At 37.7% G+C, this 18,342-nt stretch overlaps 13 protein-coding genes and 1 non-coding gene across 14 annotated transcripts; 8 read left to right on the top strand and 6 right to left on the bottom strand.

Annotated features, from left to right (window-relative positions):
• Window positions 1-132: 132 nt before the first annotated feature.
• Window positions 133-1,332, bottom strand: KLMA_40359 (agmatinase; the record flags this gene model as incomplete). The annotated part of the gene is made up of 1 exon (XM_022819660.1): window positions 133-1,332. One exon carries the CDS (start codon window positions 1,330-1,332, stop codon window positions 133-135), a length of 1,200 nt encoding a protein of 399 aa, XP_022676204.1.
• A 367-nt stretch (window positions 1,333-1,699) lies between these two features.
• Window positions 1,700-2,401, bottom strand: ASI2 (Asi2p; the record flags this gene model as incomplete). Its single annotated transcript, XM_022819659.1, has 1 exon — window positions 1,700-2,401. One exon carries the CDS (start codon window positions 2,399-2,401, stop codon window positions 1,700-1,702), a length of 702 nt encoding a protein of 233 aa, XP_022676203.1.
• Window positions 2,402-2,727: 326 nt separating this feature from the next.
• Window positions 2,728-3,303, top strand: PGA1 (Pga1p; the record flags this gene model as incomplete). Its single annotated transcript, XM_022819658.1, has 1 exon — window positions 2,728-3,303. One exon carries the CDS (start codon window positions 2,728-2,730, stop codon window positions 3,301-3,303), a length of 576 nt encoding a protein of 191 aa, XP_022676202.1.
• Window positions 3,304-3,376: 73 nt separating this feature from the next.
• ECM14 (putative metallocarboxypeptidase) lies at window positions 3,377-4,735 on the bottom strand (the record flags this gene model as incomplete). Its single annotated transcript, XM_022819657.1, has 1 exon — window positions 3,377-4,735. The coding sequence occupies one exon, from the start codon at window positions 4,733-4,735 to the stop codon at window positions 3,377-3,379; it is 1,359 nt and encodes a 452-aa protein (XP_022676201.1).
• Window positions 4,736-5,465: 730 nt separating this feature from the next.
• On the top strand, window positions 5,466-5,963 carry IGO2 (endosulfine family protein; the record flags this gene model as incomplete). Its single annotated transcript, XM_022819656.1, has 1 exon — window positions 5,466-5,963. The coding sequence occupies one exon, from the start codon at window positions 5,466-5,468 to the stop codon at window positions 5,961-5,963; it is 498 nt and encodes a 165-aa protein (XP_022676200.1).
• A 324-nt stretch (window positions 5,964-6,287) lies between these two features.
• Window positions 6,288-7,064, bottom strand: NSG2 (the record flags this gene model as incomplete). The annotated part of the gene is made up of 1 exon (XM_022819655.1): window positions 6,288-7,064. The coding sequence occupies one exon, from the start codon at window positions 7,062-7,064 to the stop codon at window positions 6,288-6,290; it is 777 nt and encodes a 258-aa protein (XP_022676199.1).
• A 553-nt stretch (window positions 7,065-7,617) lies between these two features.
• On the top strand, window positions 7,618-8,370 carry WSS1 (metalloendopeptidase WSS1; the record flags this gene model as incomplete). Its single annotated transcript, XM_022819654.1, has 1 exon — window positions 7,618-8,370. The coding sequence occupies one exon, from the start codon at window positions 7,618-7,620 to the stop codon at window positions 8,368-8,370; it is 753 nt and encodes a 250-aa protein (XP_022676198.1).
• A 272-nt stretch (window positions 8,371-8,642) lies between these two features.
• KLMA_40352 (uncharacterized protein) lies at window positions 8,643-9,215 on the bottom strand (the record flags this gene model as incomplete). The annotated part of the gene is made up of 1 exon (XM_022819653.1): window positions 8,643-9,215. One exon carries the CDS (start codon window positions 9,213-9,215, stop codon window positions 8,643-8,645), a length of 573 nt encoding a protein of 190 aa, XP_022676197.1.
• Window positions 9,216-10,530: 1,315 nt separating this feature from the next.
• ATG45 (Atg45p) lies at window positions 10,531-11,241 on the top strand (the record flags this gene model as incomplete). The annotated part of the gene is made up of 1 exon (XM_022819652.1): window positions 10,531-11,241. The coding sequence occupies one exon, from the start codon at window positions 10,531-10,533 to the stop codon at window positions 11,239-11,241; it is 711 nt and encodes a 236-aa protein (XP_022676196.1).
• Window positions 11,242-12,162: 921 nt separating this feature from the next.
• On the top strand, window positions 12,163-15,501 carry IRR1 (cohesin subunit IRR1; the record flags this gene model as incomplete). The annotated part of the gene is made up of 1 exon (XM_022819650.1): window positions 12,163-15,501. One exon carries the CDS (start codon window positions 12,163-12,165, stop codon window positions 15,499-15,501), a length of 3,339 nt encoding a protein of 1,112 aa, XP_022676195.1.
• Window positions 15,502-15,845: 344 nt separating this feature from the next.
• On the top strand, window positions 15,846-16,256 carry EMC5 (Emc5p; the record flags this gene model as incomplete). Its single annotated transcript, XM_022819649.1, has 1 exon — window positions 15,846-16,256. The coding sequence occupies one exon, from the start codon at window positions 15,846-15,848 to the stop codon at window positions 16,254-16,256; it is 411 nt and encodes a 136-aa protein (XP_022676194.1).
• A 76-nt stretch (window positions 16,257-16,332) lies between these two features.
• Window positions 16,333-16,674, bottom strand: CDC26 (anaphase promoting complex subunit CDC26; the record flags this gene model as incomplete). Its single annotated transcript, XM_022819648.1, has 1 exon — window positions 16,333-16,674. One exon carries the CDS (start codon window positions 16,672-16,674, stop codon window positions 16,333-16,335), a length of 342 nt encoding a protein of 113 aa, XP_022676193.1.
• Window positions 16,675-16,966: 292 nt separating this feature from the next.
• On the top strand, window positions 16,967-17,042 carry KLMA_R421. The gene has a single exon. It is a non-coding gene; the product is annotated as a tRNA-Lys (tRNA).
• Window positions 17,043-17,401: 359 nt separating this feature from the next.
• SSM4 lies at window positions 17,402-18,325 on the top strand (the record flags this gene model as incomplete). The annotated part of the gene is made up of 1 exon (XM_022819647.1): window positions 17,402-18,325. The coding sequence occupies one exon, from the start codon at window positions 17,402-17,404 to the stop codon at window positions 18,323-18,325; it is 924 nt and encodes a 307-aa protein (XP_022676192.1).
• Between the last annotated feature and the right edge of the window lie 17 nt (window positions 18,326-18,342).

Here is an 18,342-nt window from a genome sequence, read left to right as displayed (position 1 = left end):
CTTTCTTGGGAGCCTTGAACTCGTGCTAAAGAGAAAAAAAATGCGAGGTATAATCACTCAAGGATATGGGGTCTGTTAATGATATGTGTTAAATACGTACATATAGGTATCAAAATAGTAGATCTATTTACATTAAATGTGTAAAACATTTTGTTCATTTTGTTGCATTTGGAAATGATTTGCGTTCTTCGATTCAAGGTTACGTTTAACCATGTCTGGGTCCAACGGACCTTTCTTGACCATATTAGTGATCAATTCATAAGCAACCTGGGCACCAGCAAGGGTGGTAATTTCGCTTGGGTCAAATGGTGGAGAGACTTCTACAACATCTGCACCAACGAGATTTAGGTGGTCCAATTGACGAATAATACGGATCAATTCTCTTGTTAACCACCCACCAGCTTCCATTGTTCCTGTTCCTGGAGCTGCCGATGGATCCAAAACATCGATATCCACACTAATGTAGACAGGGACATTGTCTGGTATTTTCGATTTAATCTTTTCGACTATAGCTGATGGCCCACCGTCCATAATCTCATCTGCCTCTATACGATAGAAACCAACTTGGTCATCTTCATCATAATCTTCATAGGAAGTGCCACTCAACCTGGTCCTCAATCCAGCATGTACGTTGGAGTTTTCGGTTATTAGTCCTTCGTTGTGTGCTATCCACAACATTGATCCATGTGTGAATTCGGAAGTGTCACTATGCCAAAATGATGGGTATTTCGACGGAGACCATGTATCCAAATGCGAATCGAAATGGATAACGGCAAGACGGCCATATAACTTATGCAAAGAACGTAATGCTGGTAAAATGATACTGTGATCACCACCAAGTGTTACAAGTCGTGGCGGTAATTCGTTAGACTCTGCCTTTGATTCATGACTTAACAAATTATCGTATGCGGCAGTCATCATTTGTAAAGCCAAGTTATTATCCATTGGTGTGACTGGCACATCACCACAGTCAATAACAGAAGCCCAATTGTTATAAGGATTGATACCTGCTCTGAAGTTGAATCCACGCATCGAATTCTGTCTTTGCGATGCCTTCCGAATTCCTTGAGGTCCAAATCTAGCACCAGGTCTATAACTCACGGCAGTATCGAATGGCATCCCAATGACACCAATATCAAATTTTGTTCCCATATCAAGCAAACATTTTTGGTGCGGTAAATGAGCAAAAGTTTGTATACCACTGAAAGGCCACTCCTCTCCCCACATATCATTCAATGTGGAGTTGGTCCCAATGTCTTCATTGTAATATTCACATTTGGCAAATGGGACAATTGCCAAACAAAATAACGCATAATATGACCAATTTATCATGATGACTACTGGTACCCAAATGCTCTCCCTATATTATTACTCTTGTTCCCATCTTAATATAAAAAAAAAATGTCAATATTACAGTATCCCATACCACCTGGAGTACATGAATTCCATTACCATGCCTTTTATATATATGTGAATTATTTCTTTCCCTGTGTGTATGTATACCCTTCTGTAGTTATTATGCAACCTTTATCATTAAGAGAGATGACTATAAAATTACCGAGGAAATTATTTCCTGATGTGGATAGAGAAAGTTGGTGCACGTGACCTAATATGTGCAGTAAACGAGAGAGCCAGTACCGATACACGCATCCGTCGTACTCTAAGAAACTAACAACTGGAAAGGTTAATCAAACACACTCTAGAATATTAGGTCGCATGTCTGGAGGATATTGGCTATCATCAGGTCCACTCCTTTGAATTTCTTAATGAAAAGTAGAGTCACGCATACGATGAAGAAAAACGTCAGAAACGAAAGATACATACTCACAACAAGGCCATAGAGTGTGAATGTACTCACTGCAAACCATTTGACAGTAATAGTGTATAGCTGGCGGAGAAAATTGGAGTTTCCGTACATCTTCATCAGGTATTTGTAAAAGGGTGCCGAGTGATATACCACTGAGTTGTGGAAACACCCTAGCAAACCGTCACCGCCTCTATAGAGATAGACTACGCTAGACTTAGGGTCCACCACAATCCTATTGTGGACATACTCGACAATATCGTTGAGCATATCTGCATCACTAAATGTAACCTTGTTAATGACAGTTTTCAACAACGTAAAGACTGAGAATGGGAGAAACAGGATCATCAGAATATGATCCAAAATCAAAAGGTTTCGAAGCAGAAAGACCAGGTAAGGCCTTCTGTTAACAAAATCTGGCCAACGCACTGGTTCGTTTCGACGTCGTACATTTCTTTGCAAGAATAGCCTCTGTTGTTCATTTTCTAGCTGTGCAAGTAGTTGTTCTAATTCCTGTGCTTCTGCTACATCCGGATGAGGAGTGCCGTGTTCCATCTCATATTGGAACTGTTCATACAATACATCGTCATCATCCATATTACCCACAGTAAACTTTCAGAGTCCCTTAATATATCTGTTTCATACCAACTTTCCAATAGAACGAATATTATATGCGAACTGGTTTATCTAGAAAGTATTTTTTTGTTATATATTCATCTCTTGGGATAAGTACAGTACGTATTTTTCTAAAGAGCTTGAAACTGAAATAAAAAAAAAGAGCCTGAACATCATCAAAAAGATGAACTGTACTTTCATAGTGAAGAAACACTACTATGATTTCGACGGATATATTAATGTTCCTATTTTATTCCTGCCTCAATTGAACAATACGAATTTTAATTCTTGAATACCCAAATTGAACCATGAATTTATGCCTTTTTTTCTGGTTCTTGTTGGCAAGTTTTGCGAATGCCAACACTGAAACGTACCAGTTCCATGTTCCCAAGGATTTCCCACACTTGGGTGATGCATACGTACCGACGATTCCTTATATAAGTTTGTGGAATACTACGTTTAATACGCTATCACTTAATGTTTCGCCTAGCAATACATCTGTTGTTGAGGTGGTAGGGTTACATCCTAACGAGAAGTATGCAGTAAAAGTGTGCTGGACGGCCGCTGATCCCATTTCAATCAATTCAATTAGACATCATATCATCCCACATGATACAGAATTTGAAGGTACTGTAGTAGATCAAACAAGGGTTGTTCTGCTTGTTGAAACGGAAGCCTTCTCTTATCCGGTTCTATCAGATGATGTGAAGATTGACATCAGTATAGCAAGTGTGAAGCTTGGAATACCAGTTGATCTGTATTCCATAGTTATATACCTTGCGCTCGTAGTACTGGGTTCAGTCTTTGTGCTATCACGTATTGATATTCATAAGATACTTGATATGTGTAGGGAAGATAAGCTCACTTCGGATAAGTCTAGTTAGGTTAAGTGTATACATACGTACTTATATGCATGTATATATTTTGTAAAGTCGTCAAAGTGGAACCGCATATTTACTATAGGTCTGGATCCAAGATGAACTCACAGAAGTATTGTACTGCAGCATAAGTTTCTTCACCTACAGGTACAATGAATTTAGATGGAAGTAAGAAGCCATGATTTCCTGTGTCTCTCAGTTTTAATTGGAAGGCCCAGTAGGCTCTATGATTATACATGTAGTCCAAAGCTGAGCCCGCACCTAAGCCTGGTTGAACATCCGATCCACGGTCTTCACATGAGGAGAGTACTTTATAGTTTTTTCCCGATTCATGTCGGATTGCCTTGGACAAACCGTATGCCAACTCTAAGAGGTTTTCCAAATCTCTTGGTAATGCGTCACAAGAGAATCCATATGGATAGAGAATTTCCTGGGCGTAGGAGTGAATATCCAAATATCCATGGATGTTATACTCTGATTTAGCCTTGTTCACATAGTTATCCCATGATTCAGCTTCCAGGGCTTCGAAAGGTGCTCTTCCGCTATAGTCTTCAGAACATGGGAAGTTGTTAGACCCAGTCCAATGGTAGTTGAAAGAATGGTCAATATCGATACCAAAACATCTGGGGAAGTACGTTTGTTGTCTATTTTTACGCCATAGTCTATCGTGCGTCCAGGTATACACGTAACCGTCAGGGTTGAAAACGGGGATAACCAAGAAATCCAAATGGTCCAAGAATCTAGTTTCCGTTTTTGATTCACCGTATCTGCTCAATAGTTGGAAAATAGTGTAACACACGGTGCTAACACTAATCCATTCACGAGCATGTACACCACCTGTGATGATGATAGTCTTCTTATCTGGGTTTTTCTTTCTATTTTGAGTGGAGATATGGAGTGCCTTCAAATCTCTACCTTCAAACGTCTGGCCTGTCCATTCGATGGTAACAAGGTCAGGAAAGGATAACTGCAAGAGATCTAGCCAAGTGTAAATCGTATCTAGATCACGATATTCATCGAAAAATATTTCTCTGGGCTTTCCAGAGGTTGCATCAAAGAAATCTTGTACTTGTGCTAGGTTATCTATATTTTCTTCAGTCAACTTCACATCTGGATCCGACATTTTAGGATGAGATTCAGAAATCGCAGAATCCAAGTCCTCGATAATTACCTTGCATGATGGAAACTTCTCCAGTATATCCTTATGAACGCGTACATCCATAAACCCATGCGACCTCGACTGACTCCACACATCAAACTCGAACTCCTGTTTTATCATTGCTAAGTCTTGCAACTGTGAAAGCACTTCACCAAACTGCGATTCATCTTCAAACCGACAAACAGAGTAGTCAGAATAGTTTCTCCCATATACAAATACACTCAAATGCAGTGCCAGCAGTGCAAATCCGCTCCACATACTAACGAAACCAGTTCTCATTTAGAGGGTATTTATTACACTAAACTACCCAATCCTAGTCTGAAAACTCTCTTCAATTCGTCGCTCCTGAGCTTTTTCTCGTCTAATAAAGCCTCACAATGAAAAACTGTGTATTCTCACGTCCCTCACAACAACTACGAACTTGGTCTCAGACACTCTACGATACGAACTCTTGTTTTATCTTAAGCCACTCTTTTCTTCAGACTAACTAATTCCCTTTCTACAAATTTCACAACGTTTGCTTGCTTGCTCATAGGTGACCAAAGGTAAATTCTTTATACAGAAGAAATAAATGATTATTTAGAACGATGTATACACACACTACTCTCAAAGAAAAATACTCTGGGGAAGAAAGAGTCTGTGAGCACTTTGTTGCATATCCTTGTGGAAGAATGGTATAAGACTGTGCCATCTTTAGTTAAATGCACCCCCACACCATACTTAATACATTCCTAGTGTCTCGTGATGGAGTGTGATCATTGTGAGGCAAGACCCTTTTGAAAAATAGTTACCCGCTCTTTCAACAACGCAAACCCTTCTTTTGAGCATCAATCATTAGTTAAGGGAAATTTACCAAAGAGAATGAGTTCTGGCACTTACAGAAAAGAGGGAAGACGAGTGCTATGATTTGTTAAAGAAGGTTTCTGTTCTCATTTCGCTGCTCGATATCGGGAATATATACAAAACTGGTTACTGAAGGGTTAAAATATTGTTTATTAGGAACGTAGCGATGTCTGGTAACCAAAAGGAGTCAATTTTTAGGCAACAATCGGAGCAGTCGCAAACGTTTCAGCAACAGCAGGGGCTTCATTTTGGGAAAGAGCGCCCCATGCCATCTGATTCGGATAGTGTGGACCCAAAGGCACCTGTAGCAAACCCGGATAATGTTGATTTGTCGAAGCTAACGCCACAGGAACTCAAGATTTACAAGATGTATGGAAGGTTGCCTGGGAAAAAGGATTTATTCCAGCACAAGTTACAGGAGAGGAAGTACTTTGACAGTGGTGATTATGCATTGAGAAGGGCTGGTGTGAAGTCTGATGATTTGCAGACGAGTCCTGTGGCTAACAATAACCTGCCACTAACGAATCCCAGTGGATTACGTGAGAGTATTATCAAGCGCAGGATGTCCAATAGTGCAAACAGTATAAGTACGTCGGACGCGCATAGGCTGAGCAGACAGGGCAGCATATCTAGTGGGCCTCCACCAAGATCTCCGAATAAATGATTTGTAGTAGTCTAACGTAGTCTAATCAACTAAACATTAGTCTTTCTGTTCATACTTAAAAATAATACTAATAATAATAATGCTTATAACCTATATCAATAGTAAGAGTAGAGAAATGCATGGCAAGTTCTAGTGTGTTAGCACGTATCCGCGCACATATTCAATAATCAGGGAAGTCTGCATCCATTAAATTCAAAAGTTGTAGGTCTTGGTCACAGGTTTCTAATGGGCTAATGTTATACATATATAAAAAGCCTTAAACAACCTGAGAAAAACCTAATAAACCATGGCGAACGTGGGGGGTGCTAGTACCGGGGAAGATTATTATCTACGGCGGTACATATACTTTCCAAGCCTGGTGAAAAATAGCAAGCCTAAGAAGTAGAAGTCCACAAAGTATAGCAATTGAGCATTGTCTGTGATATGGTGGTAACAAGTCAAACATGTGATTAATCCGATCGCTATTCCAGAAATCAGCATAGTGAATGTACCGTCGAAAAACAGCCATAATACAATATTTAGTAAAAACCATGCTCCACTGGCTTGCAGGCTGGAGGACCACTCAATTCTGCGGATTCCAAAGGAAACACCCAACATTGCATTAGTAGACCTCAAAACACTTGATATTGAAATGCTGTTCGTATCGAAAATACCAAACAGCCAATCCAAGATTGGCACGATACTGCCAAAAACAATACCCTCAATCGCATATGCAACCCATGGTGGAATGTATCCAAAACTTAGAGACTGGGCAATTGTTGCTGCCAATAACAATGGATGAGAGGTGAAATCATTATGTAATTCGTGATTATCATGCAAATTCTTTGACAATTCGTGGTATGCGATACCAGCAGCAGACAGAACGATCCAAGTAGTAGCTACTGTGGATACACTAGGTAAACTTTTTAGGCGCTCTTCCTCTTTCCCTGCTACGGAACCCTTTTCATTAGACGTCTTCTTTACTTCCTCGTATATTTCAGTATCCTCACTCTTTACAACATCATCATCATACAACCCAAACAAAGTTGGTTTTGTCAATGTATGGAAAGAGTCGGAGCTCCCAAACTTGGATCCAGTACTTTTCAATGGTTTTTCCTCCATATTTCTGGAACCTTTCTAACCTATCAATACTTCTTAATGCCGGTAATCGTTTAATATAAACCGTAAAGTCAACAATTTTCGCCACTATATTGAATAAACTCAAGTCACACAAAACAACTCGCGATGAACTTGTAGTAAAATTACACCAGTATTCCGACTATTTCCAAGGTTATAAGCTCTTTTGTTGAAGAATCCCTACTAATACTCCCTTTTTAATATTCGTGAAATGAAATTTTGTAGTGGCTAGGTTTATGTGATTTCGCTTTTTTCTTTTATATGACAAACAAAGCCATTTTAAAGAATAGTTGAAATGTCATCTAAAGAAATAAATATATGAGATGGATGGTCCGCGTTCCTTAGTAAAGTCCGGACATTTTGAACACGAAATCAAGAGATCTTGCCTTTTTAATTGAAAGAAACTAAGCGATTGAAAGCTGTGTTAAGGCGGTGTGATGTACTCTGCAGCTAAGACCGAAGGCGGAAACGAGAGTACTTAATATAAACTGTCGTATCAAATCCAAAAGAAGAGGAGCGGAAGAAAAGAAGAAAAGACATGGTTCAACCTGTTCAGAAAAATCCACTTATTGGCAGTATTGCGGTGCTTCAATCGAAGCCTGGGAAGGAGGAAGCCTTTGATATTCTCAAAAGGATTGCACATGAAGTATCTTATCTTATGAAGGAAGAGAATTTCAAGGTGAAGCAATTGGTAGAATTTTACCCAAAAGACCGTTCACTTCTCGGAATGAATGTGAATAGAGGTATGAAAATAATGCTGCGGCTTCGTGATCCACTAGATGAATATCGATTTCTGCCGTTTGAGCATATTCTTGGAACTATGTTGCACGAATTAACTCATAATTTATTTGGTCCCCATGATCAAAAGTTTTACGCAAAGCTGGATGAGCTATCAGGTAGACAGTGGACCATTGAACAGCTGGGTCTTTACAATAGTTTTATCGGACCCGGACACAGGTTAGGTGGTGGTACCGTTGGAAATAACGTACGTGGAACAAAACTAAATTTGGGCGCTAATAAAATTGCAAAGAGAGGCAAGCCACGAGGTAGGAAACTTGGCGGTCTCAATTCTGCTACTGGTAGATTAGGTCCTCGAAAAAGCGCACGCGAGATGGCTGCTATGGCTGCGGAAAAACGAGCATCGGATAACAAGACTTGTGGCAATTCGCAAAAGCAAGAACAGTACATTCCATCTCAAGATGATCTCGTCATTGAGATATTAGATGATGAACCAGAGAGCCCAAAAGATAGTAATGTTCAAAAACCGATTGAAATAATTGATCTCACATAAGCTGAGCTGCTGCTGCTGCTCCTGCTCCTGCTTCCGCTCATATTAAAAAAATATATATATATCGATGCTCTCTCCATTACGAACTACAAACTATTTTGTCTCCTATATACATAATATTACAAAAACAAAAGGAAAAGGAGGAAACAATGCATGGAATTCCACATGAACAATCATTTCCTAGGTATTGTCGATTTAAAGGGCAGAAATCAAAATAAATGATTTTAGTACGAGACTATGAATTTTCTTGTTTTGCAGAGTCATGAGTCACTACTCTAAGTCAAAAGGTAACGTAGACAAACAATTATTGAGAGCGCTTTTACAATCACTGCCAAAAATGAGTTTGCGTTTGAAGCTTTCGGATTGTTGCCGTTGCCGTTTTTGTTGTTTTGGTCGTCTAATAGTCTCTGGATGATCCAAAGGAGGATCTGTAAGATAATCTTTTTCCAGTCTATTTCTTTCTTTGGAGCGTCATCCTGCTTGGTGAACAAGTTGATCAATAGTATAGCCAAGTGAATACGGTTATTGAATAAATCGGAAGCATCATGCGTTGTGGCCACAAAGAACGATGTGCTGCTAATGTATTGGTCAACTATTTTGCTTTGGACTCCGTGGTATCCTAAAAGTGAAATCAGCGAAAATAGACCTATAATCCATTGAACAATCTGTTGGATAGTATTCACAATGGTCTCAAATGCTGGAGAGTTGAAAAACAGTAATATCTGCTCGATAATGTAAAGCAACACTCCGATGTATGGCAGGATGTCACCCTTGGGACTCACGAGCTCTTGCTCAAATAGAGGACTACTTGAAGTATCAAAGTCCTCGAATTGTTCGTCGGAGGACATCGATATGGGATTTTAAATTTAGTTATAGAATTTATAATAACAACGAATACTTGTTATTGTTTGGTTGTTTGTTGTATTGATTTTTTTGTTTTACATACTGGAGAGAGTCTAGCGTATAGCATAAGTCGTCATGATGGACACCACTGTGAACAAAAATATTCATACATTTCTTATATATAATACCTGTAACGTAACGAACTTAATTATCGAATGTTCCACAAAGACGGAGACGCATATAATAATATTGGACAATTGACGCCAAAGATCAAAGAACAAAAAAAATAAAGAAACAAAGAAAGAAAAAAGAAAATAATTGGAAAAGAGGGCTATAACACAGTGTTTCGTAGACAATGGAGTGCTATTGAAACACTATATTAATCTTCGCCTGAACTTACCCGTTTATTTCCACCAACTTCCATCTTTCAGTCGAACACCTTGCCCCCGCAGATATTTTTTATCTGTCAACGGCCTTGTGTTAATCAGAATGTGCATATCACTGCATAAGGAAAAAAAATAAAAAAAATAAAGTATTGTGAAACATATCAGAAAAATAAAGACACCCGCTGGGAACGTCTGTACGCCGCTATTTAAGAGAGGATCGGGTGCTTACGCTGGACATTCGCCTTGTTCTACACTTGCAACAGTGGTTCTACCTTTCGGAATGCTAAACCAAATGTTAGTACTCGTGCTTATCACCCGCTACGGCTATTGTGTGCGCCGTTTTTTCGCACCATTCATAATTTAATTTTCAATTAGTTTTTTTTTTTTTTTTTTTTTTTTTTTTTTTTATTTTCCTCGCTCTTTAAATTATCTAAATTTTCCTGAATTAGCCATACTGATTGAAATTGAAAAATCAATATGGGATAGGAAACAATATAAAAGGGGATAAGATTGATCTAAAAGGATGTTTTCCAGATATGAGAAATGATACACAAACGAGAGGTATATTTAGGATATAATAAACGACAAACAGTAAACGGTAAATACGTTAGATACAAGTTAGAGTTGCAATACCTAGGATATTTGATTTGCAGCTGTATTCCTGTTTGTTTTTACTTGATTTGGTTAATTAATCCAGATTCTATTTTCACGTCAGCGTTTCAAGACTTTGGCGACGTGGAACTAAATAAATATTGATTTCGGTAGCGTGGCTCTGGTGATCGGTATATTCGGCTTGTGTGTGCAGTGCAGCCTATTTGTTATAGATTTCAACGACAATAAAATACAAAACTATTCATCTTACTATTCATTTTATTTTATTTTTTTGTTTTATTAAACTATTATTACTATCCAACAGACAACTAATTAGTTTCAGATGGTAGAAGATTGTCAAAAGCTTTGTGTGACGATCGATCCTGCTTTGTGTGGGTTTACTAGGGATGACCACGTTATAATTACCGGTAACTTCGACAACTGGAACCCGGGACAATACGTGTTGGAGTTTGACGCTGATACAGGATGTTTCAAGGTTCAATTGCCCTATGACGGTGTTAGTGAAACGATTGTTTGTAAGTTTGTTGTCAACAACAACGAATGGCAAACCCTTGATTGTTTCGACAAACATGTGGACAACATGGGCCACGAGAATAATATCATCCATTGTAAAGCGTGGTTACAACCCAGAGGTGCTAATGCTAGTGCCGGTGCCGATGCTGATGCTGATGCTGATGCTGATATAGTAATGGAGGATGTCGAATTGGACCTACACCCATTGAGCAATTCGGTCTCTCCATCAGATCTCCCTATTGAACAGCTTGATTTGGCTGCTACCATCTCAAACAGTGACGATCACGACTACATACATATCACTTCTCGCGGTGAGTTAAGTTCGTCGGAGGATGTTGAGTTAGATCTGAGAACTGCAACTGGCGCTATTGACGATATTCTGAATCATGAAAACGGTCAGCAAGGCCAATCTGCTCAGAGTGCAAAAAGTTCTAATAACACCGATTATCAGTTCTCCCACAATCCCATACATGGACTTGTTGCAAAACTAAGACATGCAACTACGTATTGGAAGCGCTGACCATCATTTATAATACGACCATTCATTATTTTTGTTGTTTTTTTTTCTTTGCCTCTCTCTGTCTCTCTCTCTAATTCCACATTGTTACCGTCTTTTTCTTTCATGGCGAATATAAAATTCAGTTGTCATCATACATTCTATTCGAATAAAACCTCATTTTTTTCCAATTCTAGTTCCATTCTCTCTTCTACATTGGTCTCCTATTTTTGTACTCTAAACTGCTACCTATACACTTCGGCTTTACTATAAACTACCCATTTTCACTTTTTTTTCCTACTCTTACTATTACGACTATTTTTCATCCTTTTCATACCAACCGGGTTAATGTGCTGGTTTCACATTATTAGCACCTTTTTCCTTCAAATAACATTTATGCTTACCATATTATTCAAAAGTAGTTACTACGGATTCATTTTTTATTTTCTTTTAATTCCAAACGTTAATTAATATACACATTCAATTTCGCTTTCATCTAATAATATTTCGCCTTTTTTTCATATTTTTTTCTTTAATGTTTTCAACACTTCTGACTTTTCTTACAACTGTATATCTCTATATATCTGTTACAATATCCCTATTGTTTCTGCACTCCCATGTTAGCCCAAGCTAGAGCTTCATTGTCTTTCAAAATTCTTTCCCTCAGTTATTTCACTGTTTCAGGTTTCAGGGGCCCTTTATTTACCGCTTACAACCTTATTTTTTTTTTTTTTTTTTGGTTTTTTTTTTGTTATTGATATCATCAAACGCGTCGCGTAAAAATAAATATATAAAAAAAGTATAATATAATATGTTATATACATCACATCAGGCACTGTTTAGAACAAAACACATCCTGATGACTAGGAGTGGATAGTGGCACCTGTTAACTTCTTTTTGATTTTCTAATTAGCAATTAAGAGAGGCTATTTCCAACGTAAAACAATGTCTGTTCGGAGGTCCACTAGAATTAGAAGCAAGGCTTCTTATAATGAGGATTCTGAGCCTGAATCAGATGTAGAAGATGAAGAAGTTTCCCGAGCAACGGGGGTGGATGTGGATGATCAGACAGAACAAGTAGGGGATATGGATGATATACTAGAATCATCCAGTTCTGAAGAAGAAGAAGACGCTAACGATGATGATTATGTTGCACCAGGATCGAAGAAACGAAAATCGACTTCGAGGGCTCAAAATTCAAAGAGAGCCAAGAAGGGGAATTCGCGGTCGCGTGATGGGTCTAAAACTAAAACTAAAACTAACCGTACTTCCGGATCGGGCTCTCACACCTCTTCTAAAGCAGAAAGAGAAACTTTTTTGGCTATACAAAACGACTTCGAACCTACAGAGTTATTCCGCATATTAAGCGCTTCGGCGGATCACTCCGTTGAAGAGTTGGCTAGCGACTGGTTAGAATCATATAACGAGGATAGAACTCAAGCCCTTTCAGAAATTCTCAACTTTTTATTGGACTGTGCGGGTTGTTTGACACATATCGCTGAACATGACGTGGTAAATAATGATTCTTCTAACGAAACTATTGGTGAAATACAAATCATGTTCCAACAACAAAAGATACACGAATTTCATCTTAGACTATCGGATGAACATAGTAAAAGAGCAAAGTATAAGTCTTTGTCCGATAATTTCACTCAGCTGATGTCCAATCTTATAGATTTGGCAGTGGAGAAGGAGATGATATATGTTGAAAAAGAAAAGGAAGATTCTGAAGAGGTTATTGTTGAAACACATCCATTGATAATTGATTTATTAACTTGGCTTCCATCTCTGACAGTTTCAAAAATAAGGAGTTTGAGATATGTGTCCACCAAGGCGCTTCTTGTTTTCCAAACTGTATTTGCAAAAGTTTCTGCTAGCCTGGAAACAGACTCATTATTCAAGTTAAGAAAACAATTGACCTTAGAAAACAAAAAGAGAAATCCAAAGTCTAAAACAATTGAAACTTTGGAATCATCCATTGCAGACGCTGAAGCTACTAAAACAATTATTGAAAACAATATGGATAATATAATAAAGTTATGTTTTGTGCATAGATTTAAAGATGTCGATGAACTCATCAGGATAAATTCCATATCAGAACTAGAACAGTGGATGGTCAACAATCCAGAATACTTTTTTAAAGTTACATTTTTAAAGTACTTTGGTTGGCTATTATCGGATTCGAGTCATGCAGTTCGTTTGCAAGTGTTGAAGATTTTGTCAGAATTGATAAGATTTACTAACAAACGTAATAAAAGTGTTACTGATAATGCAGCATTAAGGCAATTCTTTGAGCGTTTTAAAGGGCGATTACTAGAAATAGCACATAGAGATATCGACATCCAAGTTAGACTGACGGCTGTTCGCGTCCTCTCTCAAATCAATGACTTTGGATACCTTGACGATGAAGAAATCATTGAAATTACAAGCTTAATATTTTACGACCAAGAGGTAAAGTTAACCTCATCATCAAGGGACGTAAAATTTTTGAGTGAAGTAGCCAAATTCTTCTCCTCGATAGTTACAGAAAAGAGTGCAGAGCTTTCTAGAGATTATGAGTCTAATTACACTAACATACCATTGATAATGACGAAGGACCACTTCATCGAAATTGGTGTGCTTATGAGAGTTCTGAACAGTTCTTTGTCTCAGTTTTTATCAACAGTTGAAAATGAAGATCAGTTGGAGGAAGGTTCAAGTAAGAAGATTAAACTGCTCTATCAGGCCTCTGAGTTCTTATCCCCTAAGTTCGGTGACCTAGTCGGAGATATAGCAAAACTTCTGTATAAGGAAATTGATTTTGAAAAGGATTTAGAAGATAAAAGTGAGTACAGCTCTGCTGACCTCAGTGACATCAAGTTACTACTTCCAGATAATGATAATAAAGTCCTCTTTTATCTAACAGTATTTTCCGGTTTGTGCACAGGAGGTGTTTTTCACAATAAAGGTCAAGAGAGACAAATGGTAGCTCAATTAGCGCTTCCAGAGCTCATTCATCTCTTCAAAAAAATGAATTTGGATTCTGATTTAATTTATACCTTACTACTCGATATTGTTTGTTTATTCAACTCCGAAGAATGGAGTTCGACTGAGCAAAATAATGACATCAATATTATCAATGAAATTATTTTGAAGAGGTTCGAAAGCTCACCTCTCCTGTTAGAATCTCAAAACATTGTTTCAAAAGCATACAAAAAACTGATTCCATACCTGACAACCATCAACAGAACTGAGATTGTTGATTCGTGGAAATCATTGCAAGTTAATATCATGTTATCTTTAAACAAATTCCTGGAATCTTTTGATATCAAACTGGAAAATGCAGTAACAACATTACATGTACAATATTTGAACAAGCTTGTCATTTTGGGCAAAGAGATTCCAACTGAAATTTCAGAATCAACACTCTCTATGCTAACAGAAAAGTTTTTGAGTAAATTACCAAATTTACTTGAATCATTGTCTAAAGATGAATTATCAATTCTGGACTTCAAGATATTCACATCTGTAATAAGCTGGAACTTAGAATCATGGGCTAATATAATTAAAAATAGTGAACAGCCTGTCCCTGTTTCGCAGTCGACCCTAAGTCAGATCAAACAAATATTGGATTTGTTATTTGATATTGCTTTGGAAGTTAACAATAATGAGGAAGTAAGAGATATTGTAAAATATCATGTGCTATATTCTGTTCTTTCCGTTTTGCTTGATAGCATAATGGCATTCAAAATGTTTGAACTAAACATTCCGGAAAGAGATACAAACTGGAAACGAGCATTAAGACAAGACTACCACATTTCTTTAACGAGAGAACTATCTGAAATATGTCTATCCGTTTTCCTTTATTTAGAGAGCTGTCATGCCAATATGTTAAAGGTGACTTTGGATAGGGTTGATGATGAGAACGTCAATTATAATGACTCCGTTCTTCTTGATTCAAGCAAAGATACGGAACGAGAACTATGCATTTTCACAATGAAGTTAAAGGGTGTATCAAAACTTGGGGTTTTACCTTACACAAACCTTCAGTCAAGGCTAGAATTAAATAAGGATAAACTTGGTTCATTATTTGAGAGCATAATTACGGAGAGTATCTTTAACAATGATAACAAGAATCAGCCTCAAAAAAATACATTACCAAAGCCTTCAGAACATGAACGTGCTCACTCTTCTGCTCCTGAAGAACAACTTGAGCCTATTGAAGAATTCACTCAGGATGAATCAATTAATTCCCAAAGTCACATTCTTCCTTCTGCAGACCCTATTGTATCTTCGCCAATTTAAGGATACAAGTTTTACATAATCCATTTCAACTCTCTAAATAAATTAGCTAGAATTTTTCAAAGCATTTGGCTGGCATGAACCCTCGATTATAACTTCTCACATACTTAGTGAATATAGATTTATGTTCGTGTTGGTAGGGTATATAGTGCAGCAGCTCTCTTCTCTTACATGAAAAAGCTAAAATATATAGAAGAAGTAAATATTATCAATTTAAGAAAAACTGAAAAATGCAGAGAGTTTTCCATGTCAACACACAAGTAACAAGCAATTAAGAGCACTGCTGAAGACCGCTAAAGACATCAACGGCACCATTTCTAGAAAGCCATATACATATTATATTGGCTATGTCGTTGTTTTCTAAGTCACTTTTTTTGCTAGCATGGCTTCAACTAATTCATTCTGGTTTTTCCAGTTACGAATTCCATAGGGTATCTAAACAACTCGTTCTAGATAACCCAGATGCTGTATTACCCAAACTTCCATTGGATATCAAACTAGAGGCTATATCTGGACTTGTGTTTTTCATACTAGCTGAGTTTATTGGTAATTCTGTGTTGAGATTCCTAACAATTCGGGGCGAAGAAAGAATTATTGACACACACGAATATCTAAAACCAGTGTCCATGAACAAAGCTTCCAATATCAATTTGCTGCTCAATAGCGACCCATATGGAGAAATAAACTATCATCCTTCATTTGTTGACATTCAGGCGAAAAGGAAAGAAATGAAGGAGTTTTTAGCTGCTAAAGGGTGAAACCTTTAGATCCGTGCTTTTCGTTCTTTAAAGTATTGGGTGTAGATATATATGTGTATAGTGGTAGGAGTAACGTTCAATCATTATTTGAATTAGATGCATAGAATGGGTTTGCTGATTCCTGGGCGTTTGAATCGTCAGGAGCCTGATCAAAGCCGCGATCTAGTGGCATTGTCGGTTTATTTTGGCGTGATGGTGTCATTTTATGGAGGGAGTATAGCATGCTTTCCCTTGGAATGAAATTATTATCGTTTAAAGATTTTAGTTGTGCATCTTTATTCGGATTTGAGGAGGATCGCAATAGATTCAGGTGTTGTGCTTTTATTTCTCGCTGAAGTTTGTATTCTTCTAAGTGTTCTTGAAGTTCAGATATATCGTCTGCTGTTAGTGAAAGGACAGTTGGGTCACGCCTTAGCATTATAAATGAGTGATATGTGAATTTAACGCTATATATTTAGAGTTGGTAGGTCAAATTATATAGGGTTGTATTCGCATTAAAACGTATCCATGTGGAGTGCAACCGTTTGGAGATGGTCTATAATAGATAAAATAGGTTACGCTTTTGTGTTTAAATTACCAAAAAAAAAAAAAAAAAAAACAATAAAACAGATACCACATCAAAGTAATAGTAGAAGAGTTTTATCAGTCAGGTGATCCGCATAAATCAATACCATACAACTTTCATGCTTGGAAAAATAACAAATTTAAAGGGCCTTGCTGGCGCAATCGGTAGCGCGTGAGACTCTTAATCTCAAGGTTGGGGGTTCGAGCCCCCCGCAGGGCTTCTTATTTTTTTAAATGAAGAACTTTTTTTTTTTTTTTAAAAATTCCTTATTGCTTGCATTTTGAGCCTTCCACTCGTACTTTAGGCATTGGAAAAGTGTAAAACATCTTCAATTCTTCTAATGTCATGAACAATGATGAAGTTAGAGAAAGAATAAATACAAGTTTGGTAAATATTACGTATATTGTTCATCCAGGCACATAATCTAAGGCATTTGCCTGTATGAATAACAGGAACCCCTTCCGAAACTCTTGTTCCTTTAGTTCCTATTTGTCACGGACACAAACTAAAATAGTACGTTCTCTATTTGAAATAACAATCATCACATAATAGTTCCACACAGAAACGAATAATATTAAGAATGGTTTCCGATGAAGATAGTGGATATGAATCCGAAAAGCCCACTACCGGTGGTGCACAGTCTAACGTGAATGGCGCTACGTGTCGTATTTGTATGTTGGAAGGGAGCGAAGAAAACCCACTATTCCATCCATGTAAATGTAAGGGATCAATCAAATATATCCACCAACCGTGCTTGATCGAGTGGCTTGAATCCAAAAATGTTGATATCAAAAAGCCTGGGGCTAATACTGTTTGTTCCATCTGCAACCACCCGATAGAATTTCAAACATTGTACGAGAAAGACATGCCTGATAGGATTCCGTTAAGCCTGTTGTTAAAACACAGCGTACTAGGAGCAGCAGAGGAAGTTAATTATTACTTCAAATTTACACTGATCGGTATCATATTCCTTATAGGAATACCGCTTTCGTGGAATGTTTGGGGTAAGCTCTATACGGCAGCGGTGGACGATTTCTCCTTCCCGTCGGATAACAAGTGGTACATAAATATTATTTTCGGGTTTGAGAAGAGTATACCGGAACATCCAAGTACCTCGGACATCATATATCAACTTTTGAATAACTATAGATTTTCTGTCATTCAGATGGCTGTTATCCTTGTGGTACACGCAATAGCGTATCTACAATATGACATGGTAGTTAGAGAACCTATTTTCAACAAGATGATTATTCACAAGATTGGACCAAAGTGGACAAAACAAGATCTTGCCATTCAAACTCTCAGAGATTTCCCAAACATTGACCCAAGGGATCTTAATCGGCTAATAAATACCCTCGACAGACATAACCAAGAGGAATCAAACGATGAAAACAGCAGTAGTGATGAGGACGAAGAACAACAGCAACAACAGCAACAACAGCAACAACTTCACCAAAATGAAGCTGCAGTTGACTCTGATGTTGCTAGCTTCGATTCTGAGTAGTTAACTCTGACAGCTGT

Source organism: Kluyveromyces marxianus, chromosome 4, assembly GCF_001417885.1.
Source record: "Kluyveromyces marxianus DMKU3-1042 DNA, complete genome, chromosome 4".
NCBI classification, from domain to species: domain Eukaryota; kingdom Fungi; phylum Ascomycota; class Saccharomycetes; order Saccharomycetales; family Saccharomycetaceae; genus Kluyveromyces; species Kluyveromyces marxianus.
Note: the sequence above shows the minus strand (reverse complement) of the source record. Positions and strands in the feature narration are given on the sequence as shown.